Below are 21,948 nucleotides of genomic sequence, written 5' to 3'. Positions count from 1 at the left end.
TCCCTCCATCTGGTCCCCCATGGTCCATATCTAAGGAAAACAGAGGCGGGGGGGGTGTCCTCCAAATGCAGGACAATGCCTCTGCCTTACCTGATCACACAAGCTTCCAATCAATCCTTCCAAATCTTGCTTCTCATGGAGCACCATCTGCTTCTCCTCGTACTCCTGCTCCAGCTGCATTTCCAGCTGACGGAGCTGCAGGCACAAAGGGCAGATGCATGCACAGGGTGAACAAGTGCCAGGAGGACAAATCCCACAAGGCAAGGAGGGAGGAGGGAGATGTGGAACTTTTGGCTTTGTTCCACAAAAGCTGCCCTGGCAAGTGGAAGAGCATCTGTCTAAGGGAGAACTCAAGAACTTAAAAGCTAGGGAGCTAGGCAACAAGAGGGAGAGCTGGTCAGTCAGAGCGAGCCCTGGGCTGACTGTGAAGTCCTCCAACAGAATGGGCCTCTACCTCTTGCAATATTTTATCCCCTCCACCCCCACCTTGAGGCATTACTGACCCCATTTCACAAACAGGCACACTAAGTTCCAGGGAGCATCATAAGTGCATGCTCTTAAATCAGGTGATGCTGAGGGTATAAGGGTTCTGCTCCTAACTCCAAATCTTTCAGCCATCCCAGATAACCACAGCATACCCCAGGTTACTAAAAATTGCTTTCCTGCCACCATGAGAGACAGGCCAGACAGAGCAGCCACCACAATGTGAAGTCAATGTTAGTGTCTATCATAAGGAGAAAAATGTCTTTGTCTAACTACTCTTTCCCTTTATAGATCTGTCCATGGAGATGCTCCAGGCAGGTCTGGCTCACATCACCAACTCATTGTAGCCCTGGGCCAGGACAAGCACCATAGTCCAAGGCACTCTTGGAACAAAGCAGAGATTTGTGTGTCCTTCCCCTAAAGGAGTATGAGTAGAGGCAGGGGCTTCTGTCTCCTGATCCACAGAGGGAAAAGTGAGGGCTGATGGTTATTTCTGCAGAAAGCACATTTATTTCAACATTTTCTTTTACGAGAAAGAAGTAGAAATTTCTCCGCTCATATCTGTTTTTAGAAGACTTTCTGGAAAAGCTAAACATCTTACAAAACATTCAAAATAATAAAATCTGTATATCAAGCAAGGCCACATTTTCTGCAATGCATTCCATAGAATATTTCTATCTAGTGTTCACAGGTATAATGGTGGTGAAGTGGGAAAGAGAAGGAAGGTAATGCTAGAATAAGGTAGATAAGGGTTAACCCAAAGGTCTCGCTCGGGCAATTTCCCTTTAAGGATTCATCTCCCCACACTGGTCAGTCATCTATAAGAATGTTTATTTCAGCATTGGTTATGATAGCAGAGAACAGAAACAACCTAAATGTCCAATGACAGGGATTATTTAAATAAATTAGAGCAGAATACTGGCAAGCTATTATCCACTTTACAAGTTAGATTTACAGAGGCCACGACAAACTGCTGAGTGAAAATCATGGGCTTCAAAACTGCATGGCCTCATTTAGTGAAAGTGTTTGTTTACACATATGTACAGGTGTATACACAGTGAAAAAGAGATAAAAGAACATTTAAAATAGTAGTGGTGATGGTTTTTAGGTGGAAAAATGGCCAAAGTTTATAGCTTTCTTGAACAGTCTTTGGACCATTGGCAGGGATAAAATATTGGCTTGGATAAAACATAAGAAATGATTTGAGGTGGAAACTGCCAGAAGAAGTAGCTCTGACTGATACTCAGAAGTCCTCACAAGGCATCAGCCACATATTTGAGGAGCCACTGGTAGTGGTCTTGGGGTGACTATGCTGGACAACTCCAGAAGCTTCTGGAAGGTTGAGGATCTTATTTAAGGTAGGTACTTCTGGACACTTGAAAGCACCTAGGGAGCTAAGGTCCCCAGAGGGCTGCAGAAAGAGCTGCCCCTTGCCCCAGGCCCTGGCTCCTCCTCCCACAGTGCACACACCCGCTTCTGGCAGGACTGACGGACATCTTCCAGCTCCTCCTCTTGGTCCTCACGGTCCTTCTGGTGCATCTGCTTCATCCGCTCAATCTCCAGCTCAAACCGCTGCCGGAGCTGGGGACAATAAGGACATGCGAGTGAGGGTGGCCACTGCCATGCTCTGGCCTTCCCTGTTATCCTGGGTATCCCCACTGCACTGCCCAATTTTCCCGCAGGGCTGAGGGTCACATTATCCCCCCCAGGAACCCTGGAAGGTCTTAAATGATAGCTAAGCAGCCCAAAGGCTGCCCCCTTCCTTCCTGCAGTTAGAACAGATATCATGAATCCATCATGTCCTCCCACAGCATTTACATGCAGCCTTCAAACCCTTCTCAGTGCTCTGAAGATGAACCCTCAGTTCATCCCTGCTCCAGAAGTTCACAGGTGCTGTCCCTAACAAGGAAATTAAGTTGAGGGGGGAAAATGATTGGGAATATCCCCCTCTGGTAGGGCTATGGTGAGTAGATAGTTACAACAGAGCCCCTGGTAACAGTCCCCAGTTTAAAGTAGGCTCACTTTCAACGTCAGCCACCTTTCTTCCTTTCTTCCCTTAAAATGACAAAGGTTATGGGAAGATAATCAAAATGAGGAGCTAAGCAAGTAAATATAATATTTCTTTTTCATTTTTTGTCTCTTGGGCACTCCTGAGATCTGCAGTACCATTTGTGTCAAGCTTATATGAGTTAACATAAAATTCCCTGGAAAAAGTGCTATATTGTGATCAATAAATATCCACAAGGACACAGTGCTGTGTGAGGTTGTGGGGAAGTTAACAGTGGAGAGAAGTATTGAGTCAGCCTCTGCTCTTGCACTTCGAGAGTAGAAGAGTAGGAAGTCACATGGACTTCTGAGTCCCCAAGGCCATGCCATGCACTTCTGCTTCCAAGCCATGAATGGTGCCTGGGTGGTATTTTCAAGAGTTAAAGCAATTTTCCAAAGTCCTTGCTGAATTCTTGGCTCAACAAGGATACTACTCATTTATAGAACACAGGGCAGCTATATCATACTGTCCAATCCACTGTGTCCCTTAAATACCTACACAGACATCATACTTCTACACAAATCTTCAGATTCAGGGTCAGGGCTGGAGGAAGCCTGGGGTTTGACAGGCTCCATATGTCACTACAGGGGAGGAGACTGAAGGCTAGAGAAAGCAGGGGCTTGGCTAAGATCATATGGACAATGAGTAGCCTCAAAGATCCTGTCTAGATGTAACCATATTATGGATTCTTAGTTGTCACATGACTTTCCAGCCACAGGGCTAATGTACAGGCTGTTCCTCCTGCCTGGAACTCTCATTCAATCAATTCTGAGTCATCTCTCAGCTTTCAGCTTTGGTAAATGTCGCCTCTTCCAGCAGTCTTTCCCAACCTCTCTCCAGCTCTCCCCCAAGAGTAGGTCAGCAAGTTCAATGTTCCCATAATATTGAGGCCTGTAAACCTTGGAAGATCATATCTGCATCCTTAGTATTCACACAGTACCTGACAGAAGGACCTAATAAACACAGTTGACTGAGTAAAGGAGCTCTGTTTTCTTTCCTGCTTCTTAATCAGCACCCAAGACCCCCCCAGACCCTGACCCTCCATACCTGGCACACCCAGAAGTCTCCATCCTGTGGGACAGAGTAAAGATAAGGAAGATGCAAGGGCTGGAATCTTGGCTTCAACAGAGCTGCTTAGAGCCCATCTGATTCACACATTTATGTTACCTGGTTACATTTCCTTGCATAAAGCCTTCTCAGCCTTTTAAGACAGAATTGCCTTTTACGAAATCTGACATTAGAAATGTCTTTAGAGCTAAGCCTCAGAACTCATTGCCTCTTTGAAAACCTGTTTTTGTTTATGTTGGGAATAAGCAAAAACATATCCTTCACATTTCCTTTTTCTCTCTGGCCACCAGAAATTTTAGAGCTATTAAGTGTACAAGAAGATGTATTTCTTGTATCCCATATTAATTGTGCCTACTCCCTCTTCAGTGCCTATTTTAATTTGTATTTTTCTGGTTCAGACTGTTTGACTTAGAGTTATTCTGTTCTGCACATGTCAATAAGCTGCTTCAAATGCTTTATAGAATGAGGCAGACATGTAAATCAGCAAGCAGACAAAACATTCATCTGTACCTTGTTCAAGGTGACAGTCCCTAGAGTATCTGAGAGTCCTGCCTCATTCCCCTATTGGTATTTCCCAAAGACTCACACTCCCTTCTTCCTCAGGGCTGTGCACCCAGCAGGCATTCAAGGCTCTATGTGCTCAGATGACTCAAGATCAAATCACATCATCATTATTTTTCCATGGCTCTTGAAACTTTTCCCTTAATGGGGGGAGAGAGTCACTGAGAAAACATTTTAATATAATATCTGATAGTGGATATTACAAAGGAAAACAACTAAGGAGATGAAAAGTGAATGTGATGTGGGGCTGGAGCTGTTTGCAACATGCAAGCTTCTCTGAGGAGGTGACATTGACCTGCAGGAGAGGTCTAGATCATGATGGATCTGAATGTCAGACTGAAGAGTTGAGAGGTTTTTCTGGGGTAGCAGGGAACCACAGGAGGATAAGAAGCAGTGGAGTGAGGTTCCTGTGCTGTGATTTACTAACATTGCTCTGCATTGGAGCCAGCCTGGGGCAGGGTGTTGCCCTGGACAGGACTTTCCCACCTGCTCCAGCTGCTTGATGGTGTTTTCCTGCTGGTTCTGGACTTTCTCATGCTCCTGAGCACTGGATTCCAGCTTCCAGAGCCTCTCCTTCAAGCTAGCTACGCCACTTGCCCCTAGAGAGGGAGATGCCAGCAGCTCCTGTTTATGCTTCTGCAGCATTTCCACCTCCTGTTTCAGCCTCAAAGTTTCTTGCTCCTTTTGCTAGGGAGACAAAGGGGACAAAGATGAGTTTCATGAGGGACAGGTCCCATGAGCAGGCCCTTTGTTCCCCCAGGGAGCCCTCTGAAGCCTGTTGGAGAGAGCAGTGCTTTCCCCTTTTCTCATGGGACATCTCTGTCACCACTTTTCGGTCCCCACAGCACCCCCTGAGGGATCCACTAAGGGCTGCTCTTTGGCTCAGCTGCAACAGGTACTGGGGGTAGGGGTGGAGGAGACAGGGAGAGAACCAAGCCATTGCCCCTGGAGTTCAATCTCAGTACACAAAGGAAGGGTGCTCCTCTATGTGTCCAGTCAGGCTGGGAGAGAGCCATCGGAGCAAGGAGGCACCATGTCTGCAAATGAACCTCCCAAGTGACAAAGCCAGTTCCAGAGAAAAAGAACTTGGGCTAGACCATGAAGGAGATGAACACCAAGCTAAATGGTGCAACAGTTTACGGGATAATAGGGAGCCAAAAAATGATAAGGAGTAGCTGAGAGAAGAGCCCATGTCATGGTTTAATAAAATCCCTCTGGACTAGTGTCTATATAGGATAGGACATGGTTATAGCTAACTCATTTTCTACTCAGCCTCTTGTACCTCCCAGGTAGTCACCTTAGACTCTGTGGAAGAGACTGGAGCAAGATCATGACATCAAGCTGCAGAGGTCTGATTATCAATCTGCCAACCACTACTGGTTTTATTAAAACACATAGGGCACCATGACTCTAGCTGCCTGATCAGGACACCCATATGAAGTTCTCTCAGTCACCAACTGCAGCACCTGCAAAACACCCAGCAACCAAGAGCCCAGCTGGCCCATGGTCCCCATCCCTGCTTACCTCCAGCTGCTCCTGCAGCTGCCCCAGCTCCCACCGCATGCTGCTGCTCTCCTGGATCGCTTTCTCCCTGAGGCTCCTCTCAAACACGGACTCCCCCAGGGCCTGGGCCAGCTGCATGTCAAACCTGTCCAGGACAGAGCACAGATCATAGCCTGTAGAGGGAAACTGAGGTAGGGGTGGGGCGGGGCTAGAGAGGCAATGAGTTCTCCGAGAACTACAAGGGGAATGATGCTTGATGCCTGTGTGTAGGGTTGGCGATGTGGATAGGAATCTGGGATACTGCCCAGTGAGATTTAGGGCTTCTAGGTAGTGTACACAAAACACTGACTATTAAAATCTCAACTACCCTGCCTCGCAAGCACAAGGTCCTGAGTTCAATCCCTGGTACCAAAAAAAAAAATCAACTACCTATTAAAATTAAAACAAAAGTAGACTAAGACTATAAAACAGATCAAAAACTAAATATATATTAATATAAAGCTATATAATTTCTACATAGAGAGAAAACTAAACTACCTAGTTTGCAAACATTTTTCAAGACCCATTAACTCTACCAGGCTCTGGTTTGGTATCTAAAATTCACAGCCCAATGAACAAATATAAACAAAAAGATATAGATATATGGATACACACAAATGTATGTGTATATACAGTCATTCTTTTGTCTCCACACAAATATGTGATATTTCACACTTTCTATTTTATGTCATATGTTCTGGTTGATGCACATTACAGCATGCTCATTTTTGATAAAATTCTGGATATTTAGGCATTCCTTTTGTCTTCCTTTGCCTCCCTAGCAGAATAAACAGACAAGATGCTCCCACCGAGAGGCACTGAGGAATTAGAAATGTCCCCTTAGGGCCCTCTGGCCCCTCATGATAGTGTCCCTGGAGCAGCTCCTGGATCTTCTGTCATTCTGCTCAGATTTCACAGCCTTCTTTTGTCTCACAGATGAGGACACCATGAAAGGTTCCTTTGTCAAGCCTCTGCAAGGTGTGACTTGGACTCACAAACAGGAAGTCCAGCCATATCAATTCAGAGGACTTTGAGTGGCACCTGAGGTTTGTTCCTTAGTGACAAGAGGGTCGCCATGTTATAAGATCATCCAATTTCCATAACACTAACTGATCTTTCAGAGTCTCAGATCCCTGAAAGTCACTCACAGCTCACATACTAGAGCCCACTGTTGGGACAGACCAGGAGCTTTCTGATTGGCTGCTAGTGACATCATTCTAGAGGCAAGGTTTGCTGCCCTGAATGGAAATACTGTAATGTCAGTGGTGATCCAGCAGTCCCAAGGTGCCAGGCCTTGTGCTGGGGTATCAGTAGTCCTTACAGCAATACAGCAAGACACATGTTACTACATCCATTTACAGAGGAGGAAATTGAAGTGTGGAGTCCCAAAGTTGTAGAAGTGAGCTTGAGCCCAGCTTCCCTGGGCTAGCTAATTCCATCTACCTGTCCGTGCCCTAGAACAAAGGAGGTGAGGCACTGGGTGCAGAACAGGGACTAATGTTTCAGAGGCATCCCTGAATCAACAGACCACTTGATGGCAAAGGAAGCCTCCTGCAGACCCCAGCTCTAGAACACACTGACCAATCGCCCACCGGCAGCCAAGCAGACCTGCACACACCCTCCACCCCACCAGGGGCAAGCCTGGGGTCTAACCTCCCTGGGTGTGGAGCCAGTGAGCTGGGGCAGGGCTCACCCTGAGCGTTCCATCAGCCTTGAACTGAGCTTTGTGACCTAGCAGGGTGTAACTGTGGCAACAAGAAGCCAACTCCAAATGGATCCATTCTGGCCACTCTGAACTGAGAAGCTAAGGAAGAGGATGGGGGCTTCACCAGCACAGAGACTCCACTCTACTCTGGGCCCAGCAAACCAAGGAAGCAGCTGCATCTATACTTTGATAAAACATGGAAATAGGCGGGAAAGCATAGCTGATTTCTAGAGCACCCCCCCACACACACAAAGCCAATGTCCCTGAATGTCCACCCTTACACTGTGACTTCTGCTGCCCCATGGCCTTCTGCTAAAATACTAATCCACCTGGAAGAGGAATCTGCTATCCACAATTAGCACCAAACTTGCTCCTGCTGAAAAGGAGTAGCAGAGTAGTGGGCCTCATGAGATGGGTAAACCTGGAGATGAAGAACTGTAAGCATGGAGAAATGGGCCTTCCTGGGGCCTCGTGTATGGGGGCAGGGTCTGAAAGGCTCTGGAATGGTGCTTTCTGTCCACAAGGACAAGGGAAAGTCCAAAGAGATGGAATTTTTCTGACTGCACAAATTCCAGAGGCTGAATCCCTACCCATTAGGGATCTGAAATCCTCAGAACAGAGTAGAATCCACAGCTGAGAACTCAGAAGGTCACAGCTGGCAGAAACTTGGAGAATGGTAGAGTCTACATTGCTCATTCCATCACTGGGCAACTGTTGAAGGCATTCTCAAGTGACCTGTGAAGTCCAAGGATTCCTTTGAAATATCAGCCTGACCCAGAGAGGTGGTGTCATTTCACAAGGTCACACGGCAAGTGGTCAAGCTAGAGCTGAGGCATTTTCCCTGGTGCAAGGGTCAAGTTTAGCCAGAGGACGTACCAGAAGATAGAAAAGGGAGCAGAGTAAAGTATCAATGAGAAGAGAATGAACCTCTCTTATTTGGGGGAAACATGCTAACATTACTCAAAAACTGGTTTTTGCAGATGAAGAAGCCAGCTTGGTAAAGCTCAAGGATATATTAAAAAAATAATATTTAACGTAAGTCAAGTTTGAAATTTCTGCGCCCTGGATCCCCCTGGATACAATTCTGCCTGTTACCTCTTGGAAAAGATGCACCTTCAGCAAAACTACATCTGATTCCCAGAGGAATGTTTTCCTGTATTTTATCCTGACTAGCCTAAAAAGAGGCTGCACTATACCTATTTGCCTCCTGTGAAGTCTCTATGGCTGCCTTACCTGGCTCAAAATAGAAGTCTCCTGTACACCTTTCCCTCCTGAGAGAACAGGAGGGTGGCAGACACAGCCACAATGGCCAGGGGCAAAGCCACTGAGAGCTGAAGATCTGCACAGGGGAGATGAAGAGTGTGGGCCTGAGAACCAATCTAGGAGACATGATTGCTTAGCTGGGCAGCATCATGACAGGAAAACAAGTGCAGAGCTCATGTGCACCTTCAGTGCTGGCATCTCATGGGGGCACTGGGTCCAATTTCTGCCAGAATTGCTCCCAGGATCTGAGAGTCTAACTTCCAACTGAGAAGGGAAAGGACTCCATTTTTAAAAATTTCCTCTGGATCCTCTTGTACCCTTTTCAACACTGGCAGGGAATCCAAATTCAGTTCATCTGGATGTCCAACCCTTTCAGGTAGCTCTTACCACAAGGGGCTGTCCTCACCCCCAACCTGCAGGTGGGACAAGCAATCGGAGGTACAGAAGGGCTAGACAAACAGCTCAAGATCACACAACTAGAAAGAGGCACAGATGGGACCTGAACTGGAATGGTTTCATAGCAGCACAATGAACCCTCACTGGACAAATGGAGAGGTGAAGGCTCAGCTGGCCAAAGGCAAGTGGCCAAGGCTGAGGCTGGGTTAGGAGCAAGAGCCATGCTGGAATTGTGAGAGAACTATGCAGAAATAAGGTGTGAGGAAAGGGGGAAGGAAAAGGAGGGAAGAAAAGAATGTTAAAGCCCATGGAGCAGGGGGCCTGATAAAAGTGAGGAGCTCTGGAAGAGAACCCAGAGGCCTACTGGACCCCAGCCCCAGTGCAGAACCCTGGCAGCCCAGATGATGGAAAGGGACACAACTCACTTCTTCTGCTTCTTCTCCAGCTCATGGTTCTGGCTCTGTTGGGTCTCAAGCAGGACACGAGTGTCCTCTAGATCCCAGGTGAGACGGTGGCTCTTCCTCTTTAGTTGGTGTGCTGTCTTCTTGGCCTCCTCATAAGCACTCTGCAGCTCTCCGAGCTGTGGAGGAATAGAATGAGTTACCCTGCTCTGTCAGTGCCATATCCAAGGGGAGCATCATAGGAAGAAAGGAGGCCCAGGAGACAGAGTGACCTGGGGTTGGCCGCTTTTGGTGTCACTTCCAGGAAGCTTCCTGTCTGAACCTCAGTTGGGTGAGAGGCAAAACGAGCATAATTTCATCAAGCTCTTCAGGTTGTTTCCTCTCTCCCTAAAAACCATCCTGGCAACCAGGGATTTAGCTCAGTAGTTCTGGCACCTGACCCACAAGTGCAAGGTCCCAAGTTCAATCCCTGGTACAAGAAAAAAACCATCCAGGGCCGGGGATTTAGCTCAGTGCTTCCGGCGCCTGCCTCTCAAGCACAAGGTCCCGAGTTCGATCCCCTGGTACCAAAAAAAAAAACCATCCTGGCAACACTCCCATGCATCTTTTACCTGCTTGAACTCGATTTGGCAGCCCCTGGAGCACTGGATAATTCCTGGTCTACCAACTAGGGTCATCTGGGAAAGCTCAGCCATGGAGCTACCAAAATGACACAGCTAGATAAACTGCCCAGGAAGCCAAAGTGGTGGGTCCCAAAGATTAGAGCAGTAAATGGCATTCCAGACAGAGTGCATCACGGGGCATGCATGTGGCCTTCACCAAACACAGACACAAAGCCGCTTGCATCTTCTTCAAGGAAACACCCTCCCCAAATGTCCTAGTTTACATCTGGGAAAGAGAACAACTCAGCACACTCGCTTTGAAGAAATGGTCTCATTAAGGAGTTGCTTTAAATAAGCAAAACTCTGAGTTAATAAAGCCTGTAATTCTAAATTCAGTATTTGAAGGCAAATGGGATGTTTTCTTATATTCTGCTGCTCAGAGAAGGTTGCAGTTTTATTACTTTTTAATGTAGCATGAATATCCCCCTTCCTTAGGGAAACCGATGTGACTTTATAATTTGTTATTAAAGAACTGGGCTGTTTCCCTGCATTCGTCCTTCTGTGTGTACGTATGGCTCAGGATATCTCCTGAGAACCACAAGATTACATCCATGTTGGAAGCAACCCTTAGACCATCACCAGCACCATGGGGGACACTGAGGCTCACTTCTGTCATTCACAGAATCTCATGTTATCTCACTATCACCCATCTCTGCAAGGTGATCACATCATACTTTCCTCTCACACTGAGGATGTAAGAGTAAGAGCAACTATTAAAAGGCTCCACCTCATGTCTCTTACACTGAATGGGAAAGACCAAGAAACAAACAGATAATTACAATATAGCACAGTAGGGCTTTGGTCTGGGAAAACATTTCAGGGACGCCCAACTCAACTATGTCAGTGAAGACTTTCTGGAGACAATGATATTTAATCTGCAATCTGAAGAATAAGTGGAGCCATCCAGAAAGAAGAGCAAGAATGAGCTTCTTAGAAAGCAGAAATAGCATGTGCAAAGTCCCAGGAGCGAGAAAGAATTGGCATTTCAGGAAGGACAAAAAACCAGTCTGGTTAGAGTTGATAAGAGTCCTAGAGTCAGCTTGTACTGAATGCCAGTTCTACATGTCTCTTCCAGATTCTAGGTTCAGTGACATCACAGTGGTAATCTAAGACTGGCTACAATGCAAGTAATGTATATCATGGGATTGGCAAAGTCTACAAATGGGGGCTTTTTGAGTTACTTGCCAGCACACCACTGGTTAGAGTGTAGACTGGCTAGACTGTTAGACTAATGATCGAGATAATGGAAGATATAGAATGGTCAAGCCATCACTATATTCATCTAGAAAGACTAGATACAATTTTATTAGAGACAAATAAGATTATATTTGTAATATCTTGTTTCACTTTCAAAAAAGATGGGGAAATTTCAGGATATAAGAAATGCAGAAGATATACAGCCAGAACAATAATGATAGATGCTGATATTGTGGCAATCAGGATGAGGAAGAGAAACTACTGGTAGATCCAGAAATATTCCTAAGGAGAGGTTTCTGTGTGGATGCTCTTTCAAAAATGGGAGCCAAGGCCTTGGACCCATGGAAGTGGAGAGCTGGAATGAAGACCCTTGCGCTGCTGCGACTCCAAAAGAGCAGTTAAGAAGGGACAATGCCAGCCTCTCCCCCACTGGCCTGGCAGGTGGCAAGAAAGCTTCCTTCTACCCTGACTCTATGAGGGGCACAAAGTCCTTCCACAGGAAATCAAAACCTCAGGTGTCTTCCTCATGGAAGTTAGAGATAGACACTTTCAACACTTTTTCATATATTGCAAAAATTTTAGACAGAGAATATAGCATCATCCCAGGGACTGTTTCAGAAGAAAGTGCAAGAGCATTTCCTAAGAGAACACTCCCATGTCCTATTATTAAAGGACTCCCATTAAAATGAACAAAAATTTTTAAAATTAAAATCTCCTGCTAGAGATCAACTTACAATTTAAAAAATAGCTAAAGACACATTCACTATAAGAGAAGAGAAAAAACAGAACATTCCACGATGTAGAACACCTGGGACTAATGGGTGGGAGATTGTGAAGATGAGTTCACAATCAAAACCTTAAAAACACAGGGAAAGAAATCCACCCTGAGAATCAACACAACATGCAACACTAGAACCATCTCAAAGGGCAGAGGCAAGATCTCTCGGTTGCAGAAGGGCAGAGGTGTTTGAGGGGAGAGGCTGGAAGAGGCCAGTTATAAGGCTGTTGCTCTGGCCTACATGACACATGGAGGTAGATGATTAGAATAGAGACAATGGATAAAATATGACTATTTAAAAAGTATATTGAAATGATTTTACAGATAAGAGCCGAAGGCCTAAAAGGTAATGTGATTTCCATATAGTCCAATCAGAAAAGGAACAGGAACTCTTATACCCTGAGTTAATGTTGATGTCATGTATGCCACAGAGCAGTCTCTCCTCGAACAGAAGACCCACAGGTAGAAAAAACAGTTCCCATACCCCCACAGTGGCCGGGACTGTAATAGCAGTAGATGCAGGACACCATGAGCCAGCTGGCCATCTCTTTCTCCTCCCCAGGATCACCTGACATTTTGATCACGACAGTGCAGGTAAGAATCTGTCCATTACTTGATGCCTCTGTGGCCCAGGCTCTCCACTCCCTCTTACCTTCTGCTCCAGCTCTTTCCGGGACGTCAGCTCTGAGTCCAGCCTCTCCTCACTCTGCTGTAGACGCTTGCGGAGGAACTCATTTTCCATCTGAGCACAGTCAAGACGCATCTGCCACTCATCTGCTGTGTCACAGAGTCAGGAGGCCGCGTGAGTGCAAAGCAAGAGTAAAACTGGCCATCTGCTACTTTCTCAGCTTTTTGCGTGGAATTTCACAGTATTAATGCAGCCCTTAAACCTCAATTTGGGGTTTCAAGGTAAGAAACTATGCTTTAAGTCCAAATTTTTTTAAAAACCACTTTTTCTAGGCAACCTCCTCCAGCTGTCTAAAGCTCTTTTATTAAATTAAATTAAATATTTATTGGTAATTTTTAAAATACAGAGCTTTGAAAGCTATAAATAAATACAACCTTTAACAAAATTTTCAGCAAGAAAGATACTAAAAAGTGTAACATCAAAAACTCAGAAATAAGATGAAGATGCATACTACTATAAAGTGCTATCAACATTTTTCTGGAAGTTCTGGTCAACAAAATAAAATAAGATTAAAACAATAGGCTAAAACTGAAAAGAAAGGGAAAAAAACAACTGCTATTAGATTATATGAATGTCAGCGTAACAAAACCAAGTGAATTAATAAATGAGAAGTAATGCCAGGGATTTAGCTCAGTGGTTCCAGTGCCTGCCTTGCAAGTGCAAGGTCCTGAGTTCGATCCCTGGAACCAATAAATAAACAAACAAATAAATGATAAGTAATAACAGCATTTACCAAGATATATGGATATAAAGTCAGTATGTAAAAAACTTTTCTTTAACCTCAGGCTTTTTCCTGGGAATTTATTTTTTGGAGAAAGCTATCTAAAGCTCTTGGCTGCTCAGCTGCTCTAGGTCAGTTGCCTTATACTGTTTGATTATCTCTACCAGTAACTCATATTTTTCTTTTCTCAATGAAGTTTCATAGTCTTTATGAGCAAGAGAGCTGCTTAATTATCTGTGAGTTCCTCACATCTTCTAGAAGAGTTTCCTACACACAGAAGATTCCTCATTACCTATTAGTACAATTCACCCATTGCCTAATTAACTCAACAAAATCATCAGGCAAAAAAGAATCATCCTAGGACTGGGGATGTAATTCAGTGGTAGAGCACCTGCCTAGAGTGCATGAGACCCTGGGTTCAAATCCTTCATTTGGTAAAATTTCTCTCCAAAATTATTTGCTTATTTAATTAAGATTTTTTGGCTGAATAAAATTGTCTCATTTAGGTTATGTCTTATTTCCTGACCATTTGAATAACAGAATAATGCCCCATAAGTGAATGGAGATGTAAAGATAAATTCCCAAGTAGAGAGCTTTAGAGAATATCCATCTATTCCTCTATCTCCCATCCACACCCATGAATGGATGCAGGGATGGATAAATGGATGAATAAATGGATAGATAAATAAATGATTGCACAGATAGATGAATAAATGGATGGCTGGATGGATGGATGGCAGGATTGAGGCCTTGGAAAAGATGACTCCACATCACAAACCCAAAAGAAAGATGATACAGTGGTAAGGAGTTAAAACGTGTCCCCACTCCCACCAAGGCAGATATTATCATGAAAGAAAAGAACCCTGTCTCCCCAGCAAGTGACAAGCACCAGGGCCTGTGAAGGAAGAGAAGCATAGAAGCACGTCTGCAGTTGCCCCTGTGCCCTGTGCTGCGGAACTTCGGAGAGAATGCTGGGAGTGCACAGGAACCTGTTCTCCATCTCAAAGGGTCACCTCTGTCTCCTGCTTTCTGGCCCAAGAGGGTCTCTCTTCATCAGTGTGTGCGATTCAGCCCTGCATTACACAGTCACCTCTTCCCTGGCTTTATTAGAACTCTACATTTTTAGTCCAAGTCTCTGGACAGCAGGGCCAAAAGCTAAAATTCTTCTGTAACCTCCACAGTGTCCAATCTCAGTGCTGGATGAGCACCATAAAAAGCTCTCTATAAATATCTAGCCATGCATAATGAAAAACCATATTTTTTACAATTAGTACTCCAGCCTGATCCAAAGAAAGAGGGTACAGTGCCATCGCAGTGGTATAAAGTGTTTTATTGCTTCTTTCAACTTTCCTATATTTTAGAAATTTTCTACAATGAGTATGTATTACTTTCATAATGAAAAACAAAATATTTGTAGGGTGGCTTTCTGGAAAAAGCACGCAGAGCTGAGAGCCTGTTCGGCATTGTGAATAATGTGCTCTAAGCTAAGCATATCTCATCAACTCCCTGACCTTTTCAGGAAACCAAACTAGGGACCGATGCTGAGACTCTTCTGCAGAAATTTTATGTCCCATGCTGCTGGTCCTGTGCCAATACATTCCCCACTTGGTATGGGTACCTTACCTTGCCAGCTGCCCCTTCTCAGAGAATCTCAAACTCCTGTGATATGAGCAGGACAGAGTGCAGTCAAAAGCCAAGTCCACAGACTCTGACTTCTATGCCTCTGACTCCCTGACATTACCAGGGCATAAATTCTCTGGGGACACTAAAGGTATGATGTCAGCATTTCTTAGAGGCTGACACAATGCATATTCTTTCTGCCAGACTCTATTTGGCTGGGGAGAGAAAGAGCAGAATGGCAAGTTGACAAAGATGTCACCAAGTCATCAACCCACAAGAGACACTCCCCAGGAAGCTGTGTAAGAAGAGCATGCTCAGGAACCTCCTGGCACTACAGAGCACTTTTATCACAGGGGACTTCAGGAGTCCTCCCACCTTCCCACCACAGGGCCCAGTGCAACCTGCTGGTCTGTCAGGTGGAGAAAGTGATGCTATCTGCTCCACAGGTTGTTAAGCAGAGATCCTATCATTTCTCAAAATAATAATGACTTAGCAGCTAACAGCTACTTGGCACACTGTACCACACCCATGGCCAAACACTTCCACTAATCATCCATGACTATCTCTATTGGAAAGATGAGGACCATATCTTTGTCCAAAGCCACCAGTCCAATGAGAGATGGAGTCAAGATTCAAATCCAGAAATGCAATTTTACAGGTTCTACCCTGAAACTGCCTTCATCAAAATGTATACTTAAAATAGTCACATGAATATAACATTCTCTTCTTCATAGAGCCACTATTTCTATTAGTCTTCCATTATATAGTACCTGCCACATTGACAATGTTTTTTTCTTTTGTATTGAGGTATTTGTTTTGCAGTTCTGAGGACTGAACCCAGGGCCTTCACATGGAGCTACATCCCCAGTTCTTTTTTATTTTTTGAGACAGAGTTTCACTAAGTCTCTAAGTTGTCCAGGGTAGGCTCAGACTGTGATCCTCCTGCCTCAGCCTCTCAGAGTGCTGGGATTGCAGGCACGTGTCCCCAAGCCCAGCTGACAATTTGGGGTACTGTTGGAATATCTGTATAGTGGCTGCCTGATGCATTAGAATGGAACCTCCAAGAGGGCAGGGGCTGTGTCTTTCTGCTCAGCCTGGGTCTCAACCTTTAACGCAGCATTCAATGCATAGTAAGTGCTCAATGTGTATCTGAATGAATAAATGAATGAATGAGTACATGAATGAATGAGTCAGAGTGAGATGTAAAGGTAGCTTGCTTTGTCTATCAGCATCCACCACCACTCAGAAGCCCCAGGCTGCTTACCTCCTCCAGTGTGCTTCCTTTCCAAATCATTCAACTGGATTTTCTGCTGGGCTTCTTCCAACTGTCTCTCCACTTCTCCCAAATTCTTCTGGACTTGTTCATACTTGTTCTGGAAGAAAGGCTTCAAGGTCTGCCAGGGTTTGGATGTTTGAGTTTGGTTCCCAAGAGTTTGGGGGAGCTTGGTACCCAATGGGATGTGAAGTGGTGGAGCCCAGTGAGAGGTTGATGGGTCACTGGGGCAAGGCTCAGAATGGATAAAGGCAGGTCTTTTGGGACTCTGAGTTCTTACAAGAAGGCTGTTATACAAGCAGCCATCCTGGAGCCACCTCTTCATTCTGGCTTCCTGTCTGGCCCTGGGATCTCTCTCTCTTATATGTCCTCCCTCTATGAAGTCATCTGCAATTAGGCCCTCAGTAGCAGCCAAACCAATAGGGATGCCCAATCATGGACTCTCAGCCTCCAAAACTGTGAGCTAATAAACCTCTTTTCTTTCTAAAGAAACCTGCATCCGATATTTTGTTATAGTAACAAAAATAGACTAATGCACATCCAAACTGAAGTTGGATAGAAGTTAAAGCTGGCCATCTCATTATGGTACTTCTAAAACGATGGCTTAGAAAGATTCAGAAGTCACCTGGAACCTTCCTCATGAAAGTCAGTCAACTGCATGTCTTGCTTAGGCATAGTGATCCCGATGTGGGCACCAGGGAGCAGGACCATCCACACCAAGCCACCCCATTAGGCTACCCTAAGTGAGCACTCACTCTGAGCTCCTGGACCTCCCGGGAGGCCTGCAGCCGCTCTGCGCACACATTCTCCAGCACCTGGCAGGCCACATCACCTTTGAAGCGCTCGTCAGCCAGCTCTGTGGTCAAGTCAGCAATCTGGGGGGAGGGGTGCTGGTCATTCACCGGGGACACCAACCCTCCTCCCTATGCACACTCCACAGCACCACCTTGGACAAACCACTAGTTGTCAGGGAAAAGCAGCCCCTGAAGCATAATCAGATAAAGCACAGACCTTAGGACATTATCCTTCTTCCTGTGGTAGAATTCTTGGTCCAACACTGGCCAGCTGTATAACCTTAAACTAAGCTTACCTGATTCTCAGCTTTCTCAACTTTAAAACAGAAGGGATAACTAGGAACTATTTTGAGGATAATCCATGAAAAATTTAGCATAGTGTCTGGCCACAGTAAGTGTTCAATAAAAAATATTTTAATAGAAGCTTTTCCCAACCATCCTTTATCAAGCCATCTTGAAAGAGTGACCATTATGGTCCCTCAATAAAGCACATGAATAGATGAATGCCCATAGCACCAGATGCCCTCAGCCTAAAACCCTTCTACAGGTGCCCATGGGCCATCTGCCTCTACCAGATGGTAACCATGCACACTTAAGGTCAATTGTGAATGTTCTCAACCTGTTTCATCAGTTAAACTTTTACTACAATCATCTATTCAGTTAGCTATTATATAAACCTAGAAAAGACTACATAATCTTAGAAAAAGACTTTCCCTGACAACCAGGCAGTGTTTTAGAAAGAATTAAGAGAGGTGAGTTGCTTTTTAAAAACCTGTCAAACAGATGTAGGTGTAAATACTATATAAAAAACTAGAAGTAAAAATTATGTTTCTGCATTCATAGTTCTTTGCCACTGACTCTTTTAAAGATGTCAAAGCTGGGAATTATATGGTTGAATATTAAGGGAATGGATTAAGAGAGGAAGAAGCAGAACCTGAGTCAGAAGTTCATACAAAGGCAAAAGGCTGTGGTCCTGCCTACGTAATGCAGGGGTGGAGTTATATGTATATGAAATTAAGAAAAATTCTTTCTTATGAATTCCCACTTGCACTAATTTTTGCTTCTGTTTTCCAATACCTGCAACTGATCATCTATCAGTGACAAAGCCATCAGGGCTTCTGTGGTATTACTGCTCTAAAACACAGTGCTCAGGGTTCAAAGATATGACAAAGACAGTCAAAAGAAGCACGTTAGTGGAGCATTTATGGTGACAAAGCTCAGCAAGGGCCTTGTGTTTTTTTTGTTTTTCTTTTTTTAAAATTTATATATTTATTGGTACATTTTAGGTATAAAATACATTTACATTTATCATTGGGTGTTTGTACCTGAACATGATGTATCTTAGTTCTTATTTTTTCTTCCATTACCTGTGCACCCTTCACCCCCACCACCCTTCCCTATTTACATAGACTTTGTTTCCATTTTTTTCTTTCCATAATTTTTCCTTTCCCTTCTTCCCTTTCCCCTTCCCCTCCCACCACCCTCACCCCCTTTCACCTTTTCCTATTTCAAATTATCAATTATTCATTTTAATCACTTTCATCCTTATTTACACTTTCAGTTTCTCACACTAGAGAAACTAGTCGGTATTTACACGTGTGTCCTATTTATTTCACTTAAGAGTATGGCCTCAATATGCATCCATTTAGCTTAAATGTCTCTAGTTTCTCATTCTTTATGGCTGAGTAGCACTCCATTTTATTTTTAAAAACCACATTTTCTTTATCCAGTTTCCAGTTGATGGGCACTTGGGGTGTTTCCAAGCTTTAGCTGTTACCAACTGTGCCACTATAAACATAGGTGAACATATACCGCTGTGGTATGATTCTTTTAATTCTTTGGGGAAGATTCCCAGTAGTGGAATAGCTGGGTCAAATGGGACCTGTAGTCCTAGTTCTTTGAGGTATCTCCATACGGATTTCCATAGTGGTGGCATCAGTCTGCACTCCCACCAACAATGGAGAAGGGTTCCTTTCTCTCCACACCTCTACCAGCATTTGTTATTTGTTGATTTCTTGATAGCAGCCATTCTTTGTGGGGTGAGGTGGAATCTCAGTGTTGTTTTCATCTGCATCTTTCAAATGACCAGTGATGTTGAACAATTTTTCATATATTTATTTGCTGTTTTTACTTCTTTGTCTGAATGTCTGTTCATTACAGATGCTCATTTTTGAACTGGATCTTTGAATTTGGGGGGGTCTGATTTTTTTCAATTCTTTATATATTCTCAATAATAGACCTTTGTCTGTGGTACAGCTGCTAAAAATTTCTTCCCACATTGTAGGTTGTCTCTTAGCTCTGTCGGTAGTTTCTCTTGCAGTGCAGAAGCTTTTTAATGAGATAAGATCCCAGTTGTTGATTCTTTGTGCTAGCTCCCATGCTACTGAAGATTTGTTCATAAAGTCTTCTCCTATGCCAATGTCTTCAAGAGTTCTACCTAACTTATCTTCCAGCAAGTTTAGTGTTTCTGTCTTAATATTTAGATCTTTAATCCACTTCGATCTTAGTTTAGTGTGCAGTGATAGGCATGGGTCTAGTTTTAATCATTGGCAAGTTGAAATCCAGTTTTTCCAACACCATTTATTGAACAGGCTATCTTTTCTCCAATGAGGGTGATTGGCTCCTTTGTCAAAGGTGAGGTGGCTGAGTATGTCTAATCTATTTCACCGATCCTCAGGTCTGTTTCTTTGCCAGTATCATGCTGTTTTTATCACAGTAGCTTTGTAGTATAGTTTCAAGTTGGGGATTGTGATATCCCCAGCCATGTCTCTGTTGCCTAGAATTGCTTTTGCTATCTAGGTTTCTTCTGCTTCCAAATGAATTTTTGGATTGTTTTCTCTAGTTCTGTGAAGTATATTGTTGGAATTTCAATCGGCATTGCATTAAATCTATATAGCAGCTTTGGAAGTATGGCCATTTTCACTATATTGGTTCTTCCTACCCAGAAACAAGGGATATATTTCCGTTTTCTCATATCCTCTTTGATCTCCTTCTTCAGAGTGCTGTAGTTTTCAGTGAAGAGGTCTTTTGCTTCCTTTGTTAGGTTAATTCCTAGATATTTCATTTTTTTAGATGCTATTGTAAAAGGAATTATTTCCTGAATTTCTCTCTCAGTGGGTCTGCTATTTGTGTATAAAAAGGTTATTGTTTTTCTGTTGACATTGTATCCAGCTACTCTACTGAATCTGTCAATAAAGTCTAGAAGACTTTTGACTGAGTTTTTTTGATCTTCTATGTAAAGTATCATATCATCAGCAAATAATGACAGTTTCACTTCTTCCTTTCCTATCTTTACTCCTTTTATTTCTTTCTCTTTTCTAATTGCTATGGCTAATGTTTCCAGAACAATATTGAACAGGAGTGGTGATAGTGGGCATCCTTGTCTTGTTCCTGATATTAGCATGAAAGTTTTCAGTTTTTGGCCATTCAGTATGATGTTGGCTGTTGGTTTTTCATAGATAGCCTTAATCAGGTTGAGATAAAGACCTTCTATTCCAATTTTCTGTAGCGCTTTTATCATGAATGGGTGTTGGATTTTGTCAAATGCTTTTTCTGCATCTATTGAGATGATCATGTGGTTTTTGTCCTTGACTCTGTTAATATAGTGTATTACATTTATTGATTTACGGATGTTGAACCATCCTTGCATCGCTGGGATAAATCTGACTTGGTCAGGGTGTATGATCTTCTTGATGACACTCTGTATTCTGTTTGCCAGTATCTTGTTGAGGATTTCTGCATCTGTGTTCATTAGGGAGATTGGTCTGTAGTTCTCTTTTGGGGTTGGGTCTTTCCCTGGTTTTGGAAGCAAAGTAACACTTGCTTGCAGGAATGAATTTGGAAGCCTTGTTTCCCTTTCAATTTCCATGATGAGCTTAAAGAGTAATGGTGATAGTTCTTCTTTAAATGTCTTGTAGAATTCAGCAGTGAAGCCATCAGGACCTGGGCTTTTCTTTGTTGGTAAATTTTTTATTACGTTTTCAATTTCACTCATTGTTATTGGGGTGTTTAGAATTTCTATATCTTCTTCATTTAATTTTGGCAATTCATATGTATCTAGGAATCTGTCCATTTCTTCTGTGTTTTCTATTTTATTAGAGTACAGGTTCTCAAAGTAGGTATCTATGATCTTCTGGATTTCTTCTGGATCTGTTGTGGCTTCACCTTTTTCATTCTTAATTGCTTGGATTTGAGCCTTTTCTTTCCTTTTTTTGATAAGGTTGGCTAAAGGTTTATCAATTTTATTTATTCTTTCAAAAAACAAACTCTTTGATTCATTGATTTTTTGTATCATTCTTAGTCTCCATTGCATCAATTTCTGCTCGGATCTTTATAATCTCCTTTCTTGTACGAACTTTGGGTTTGTTATGCTCTTCTTTTTCTAGGCGCTTGAGATTCTGTGTTAGATTATTTAACTTAGTTCTCTCTGTTGTCCTAATATGGGCATTCACTTCTATGAATTTCCCACATAGAACTGCTTACATGGTGTCCCACAGATTCCTGTATGTTGTACTGGCATTATCATTTACTTGTAGAAACTGTCTAATTTCTTCTTTAATTTCCTCTGTCATCCATTGGTTATTCAGGAAGGTGTTTTTCAATTTCCATGTGTTTGTGGGAGTTTTGCGGTTTCTTATATTATTGATCTCCAATTGTATTGCACTATGGTCTGATAATACACAGGGGATAAATTCAATTCTTTTACATTTACTTAGATATGTCCTATGAGCTAGCATGTGACCTATTTTG

The 21,948-nt window shown here is 43.4% G+C and overlaps 1 protein-coding gene across 4 annotated transcripts in view; it reads right to left on the bottom strand.

Moving 5' to 3' along the window:
• The window catches only part of Myo18b (myosin XVIIIB), a 280,964-nt gene that overhangs the window by 120,814 nt on the left and 138,202 nt on the right, over positions 1 to 21,948 (bottom strand). For 3 of the 4 annotated variants that reach the window (XR_015446186.1, XM_087198064.1, XM_087198067.1), the window contains exons 26-33: positions 17,161 to 17,280; positions 16,397 to 16,505; positions 12,756 to 12,880; positions 9,491 to 9,645; positions 5,684 to 5,807; positions 4,646 to 4,846; positions 1,954 to 2,064; positions 91 to 195 (exon numbers count right to left, since the gene is read on the bottom strand). Coding sequence is in view for 3 of the 4 variants with exons in the window: in XM_087198064.1 (XP_087054190.1) it covers positions 91 to 195; positions 1,954 to 2,064; positions 4,646 to 4,846; positions 5,684 to 5,807; positions 9,491 to 9,645; positions 12,756 to 12,880; positions 16,397 to 16,505; positions 17,161 to 17,280 (1,050 nt within the window). In the remaining variant the exon portion in view is untranslated. The remainder of the gene's footprint in view (positions 1 to 90; positions 196 to 1,953; positions 2,065 to 4,645; positions 4,847 to 5,683; positions 5,808 to 9,490; positions 9,646 to 12,755; positions 12,881 to 16,396; positions 16,506 to 17,160; positions 17,281 to 21,948) is intronic. The other variant, XM_087198065.1, reaches the window with a different exon arrangement.

This window comes from Heterocephalus glaber, unplaced genomic scaffold (genome assembly GCF_053883595.1).
Source record: "Heterocephalus glaber isolate CG9 unplaced genomic scaffold, H.glaber_assembly_v1.0 deba00001687, whole genome shotgun sequence".
Classification (NCBI taxonomy): domain Eukaryota; kingdom Metazoa; phylum Chordata; class Mammalia; order Rodentia; family Bathyergidae; genus Heterocephalus; species Heterocephalus glaber.
The sequence above is the reverse complement of the archived record's forward strand: the minus strand, read 5'-3'. Positions and strand labels throughout refer to the sequence as shown.